The sequence below is a fragment of the Camelina sativa genome, chromosome 17 (assembly GCF_000633955.1).
Source record: "Camelina sativa cultivar DH55 chromosome 17, Cs, whole genome shotgun sequence".
Classification (NCBI taxonomy): Eukaryota; Viridiplantae; Streptophyta; class Magnoliopsida; order Brassicales; family Brassicaceae; genus Camelina; species Camelina sativa.
Genome location: NC_025701.1, coordinates 28,695,419 through 28,699,219, shown reverse-complemented (window position 1 = coordinate 28,699,219; position 3,801 = coordinate 28,695,419). Strand labels below are relative to the sequence as shown.

General features: G+C 35.2%; 2 protein-coding genes across 2 annotated transcripts; one reads left to right on the top strand and one right to left on the bottom strand.

The window, feature by feature from the left end:
* Nucleotides 337-1,476, top strand: LOC104758269 (putative F-box protein At4g11580). Its single transcript, XM_010481097.2, has 2 exons — nt 337-749; nt 838-1,476. Exons 1-2 carry the CDS (start codon nt 400-402, stop codon nt 1,421-1,423), a joined length of 936 nt encoding a protein of 311 aa, XP_010479399.1. The 5' UTR covers nt 337-399; the 3' UTR covers nt 1,424-1,476.
* On the bottom strand, nt 2,191-3,295 carry LOC104758268 (coatomer subunit beta'-1-like). The gene is made up of 6 exons (XM_019239011.1): nt 3,242-3,295; nt 2,913-3,122; nt 2,738-2,829; nt 2,525-2,641; nt 2,370-2,427; nt 2,191-2,280 (listed from the first exon to the last, which is right to left on the bottom strand). Exons 2-6 carry the CDS (start codon nt 2,976-2,978, stop codon nt 2,191-2,193), a joined length of 423 nt encoding a protein of 140 aa, XP_019094556.1. The 5' UTR covers nt 2,979-3,122; nt 3,242-3,295.

The window sequence follows — 3,801 nt, the reverse complement described above, 5'->3', positions numbered from 1 at the left end:
TTATACTATAGTCTATAATTAAAATATTATTATAACTAAATTAATTGTTTAAAAATTATTAACTCAATATAATTTTTAATCCCTAGATCTGTTATAATTAATGTTCTAGATATGTTTATTAAAAAAAGATATGTAGATTTTCATAAACTCAATAGAAATGTTTCTCTTTTAGCTGAAAATAATTAAAAAAACATTCAATATGAATTTTGAACATTTGATTGTAGTTATAATATTTTAATTAATTCTATCCTTGTATCCCATATATAGTATAGTAACCAAAAAACCTACTGATTTTCTTATAATCATATTTTTGACTATAAAATCACAATATTTTAGAGATCTAATGGCGTTGAAGGCTTCTTGACTTAGCAAAAAGGTTACAATCTTAGCTTAGAAAAGATGTCTGGTTGGGAAAATATGGACAGAAACATATTAGCCAAGATATTTGGGATGCTTAACGTAATTGACATAATTATGGGGGCATCACGCGTCTGTATCTCTTGGTTCCTTGCTTCTCACAATCGGACTTTATGGAAAAGTATAAATTTAACTGATCTCAAACCAATAAGTTTAGATGATAATCCCAAGAAAGCCGAGTTTCTTCTAGATAACAATGATGAAGAAAGACGATATCAACTCAGAGATATCCTCATGGAGATAACTAAATTCAGCAATACTATCACTACAGATCTATTTCTGGACTACTATTACTATATACAAGAGGAGGATCTTGCGATCATTGCTGAGAGGTAAATTGCATCCCTATAACTGTGTTTTGGACAATATATATCCTTAAAAGTTATGCAATTTGAATTCAATTTCTTTTTATGTTTTTAGGATGCCAAACATAAAAAAAATTGCGTTCACGCTCTGGTGTGATCTTAACGAGAATTCGTTCCAGTTTACTTTCAGCAGGTGGAAGAATCTCCAAACGCTGATCCTCACTCAACCTAGGTTCGAAAAACTAGATCTCGATCTTCGAGCTATTGGAGATAACTGCCAAAGCCTCACTAACCTAAAACTTATTCGTACACTAACCCGAGATCTAGCTGAGCAACTTGTATGTAATTTCTCTACCTTGAAGAGGTTAAGTTTTCAATGTGCATCTGTATGCAATATAGCACTACTATCACTCATCATCAACCACCACAACCTCAAGATCCTAAACCTTTCACATTGCATTTACGCGGAAATTATTAACGAAATATTTGGCGATGAGGATGAGTTGGGTTTGTTACCTAGCGAAAATATCATACAAACTGGCACTCAAAACCTTGACGCATTTATCGTGTGTTCAAAAGACTGTAAGGTGTGTAAAGAGGTATGGGATATTGCATGGCGTGGTGCGGGTAATAACTATAAGTATTACATGTTTCAGAATAAAAAATGGAAAACTGATGCGATAAAGGAACTTGAATTTTAAATTGTGAAAGGTTTGTTATTAATGTGTTATCGGTAAATGTTTATTTTCATGCAAAATCCCATCAACTTTGTTTTTGGCTATGTATTCGGTTTCTTTCGGTTAATTTTGGTTATATTGAGTAAATTTGGTTAGTGTGGATAAAATTTTGGTTAGTTACGTTTATATTCAAATATCCGAACCAAACCAAACTGAAAGAAACCAAATCTAACCGAACCAAAATTTCTAAAATATCTGAATGGAACTATATTACTATATCGACACTAATTGAAACCGAATACAACCAAACCAAAATCGAATGGTTAACCGAATGCATATGCCAACTAGTAGTTACTATGCAAATGAAGCCGTACTGACCAAAATTTAATTCTAATATCAATAATGTTTTGTATTCTATGGAATTAATTGTTTTCTCCCTCTCGTTAGAAGTATCTCAGAAATTGAAAACCCTCTTTTGTTTCTTCACTAGCAAGTAGCAACCAAAGTGCAAGGATAACAAATTCTTTCATGGATTAATTAATCATCGATCCTCTATTTAATTAATACTATTTCACATGCATCTGTTTGTTGGGTGTTCTCCGGTTGTGTGGCCCGGCAATTAATCACTGCTGATATAGTAGTGATGTGTTTAGTCAATGATATGCTCAAATTTAGAGCTACTCTATAAAATTAAAAAATCTATTGCAAAATTTAGGAGTTGCATCCAAGAGGAACAAGTAATTATATTTATGACCCACAAAGAAAAGCGACATAGCCCTCTCTTTCCACATCTACAAGGCTTGAACACTGGTTTGTGGGAACGTTGTTCCTGGTGGGACGTAGCCAAGTTCTATCCAATGTGCTTCTTCTTTAGCAAAATCCTGTCAGAAGTTACGAATTGAATGAGCACAAGATAAATATGGGTACAAGTCATGGGAATCAAACATGCTTCTCAAAAGTACACACTAACCTCGAGCGTCTCACATTTGTTACCAGTTACTTCTAGATCTGCCAAGAAACGTGCCACGCTGAGAAGGTATATGAAGATGACAATATCAGAAAATTTATAACCACAACGCGTATGTAATGATGATATAATACAAGGGAAAACACACTCTCGTATACCTAATACGCTCTTCCTCAGGAATTGAAGTGAAGACTTCAAGAGCCTGAACCAACTCTCCGCGCAACACAAGTCTCTGGTACGCAATCAAACTTGTAGGTAAAGTGTAACCAAACAAGCTGTAAACAATCAAAGTTGGCAAAAAAAAAAAAAAGTCAGAAAGTTAAAACGACAAAACATTCGTCAGCAGTGATATTTGTAAAACATCTGCTTACTTAAACTCTTCGTCCATTAGATAAACCCGACTTGGATTAGCGGGAGACACCATCAATGACATAGGACGAGGCAGAAAACACATTACCGTTGCCTGTAATTTAAGAGTTGTAAATACAACATTGTACCTAACAAATTAAAAACACAACAATTTTCTTAAAACCAGAGCCTCTTTACCTCAGAACGACCACCAACACAGTAGGTAAGCGCATCATGCTCAGTGATATAGATAAAACAATTCATAACCCATACGCCATCTCGAACACATTCATCTTCGGCTACACTGAGAGTTGTACCACCTTCGCAATTGAGGTCAAGGATTTTTAACGATGAATCACCGGCAATTGCAACGAGATCATCACTTTCAGAACAATATACATTCCGAGTCTGTAGCAAGAAAACATTAGCCGTGAATAGGAAGAGACTTTGTGGCAGAAAAGAGCAGTATCAATCTGCTAGTGCAGTTTACATTATTTATCTACACTTGTGGAATTTTAACAACTTACTTTGACGGTAACATCTACTCGCGAAATGACTACACATTTCTCCCAATCATAGAAGTCGATGAAATCACTTNACCACAGACTTATCATCAGGGCTGTGCTCTAAGCTCTGAAACATATATTACATGATAGTGGCTAGTTACAAAAGTTATGGTGCAATCTATCAAACTGCTAGGAAAATTATATACTAGCAGTACATATCCAGTAAAGGGGAGCAACAATGTATACAGATGCCACTTCAGGATAAAAATCACAGGTTGTTAGCAAATGCCTAAAAACCCAAGGGTGTCCCTCAAAATCCCAATGGTTTCCCTCATAACCCCAACAGGGTCTCTCAACACCAGTAACCTAAGTAAAGGTCACAAACCAAACCCATTAAGCTAGGGATGTTAAAAGTGGGTAAAAACCCAGTGGGTACCCGAAACCCATGCTTAAAACTGGGTTTTGGGATCTGTTTTTTCTCTAAGAAATTAAATGGGTTAAAAATGGGCAGGTACCCAAAACTATAAAGTCTTACACGGGTTTACCCTATCAGTTATAGGTACCCATTGGGTTTTTTTTTC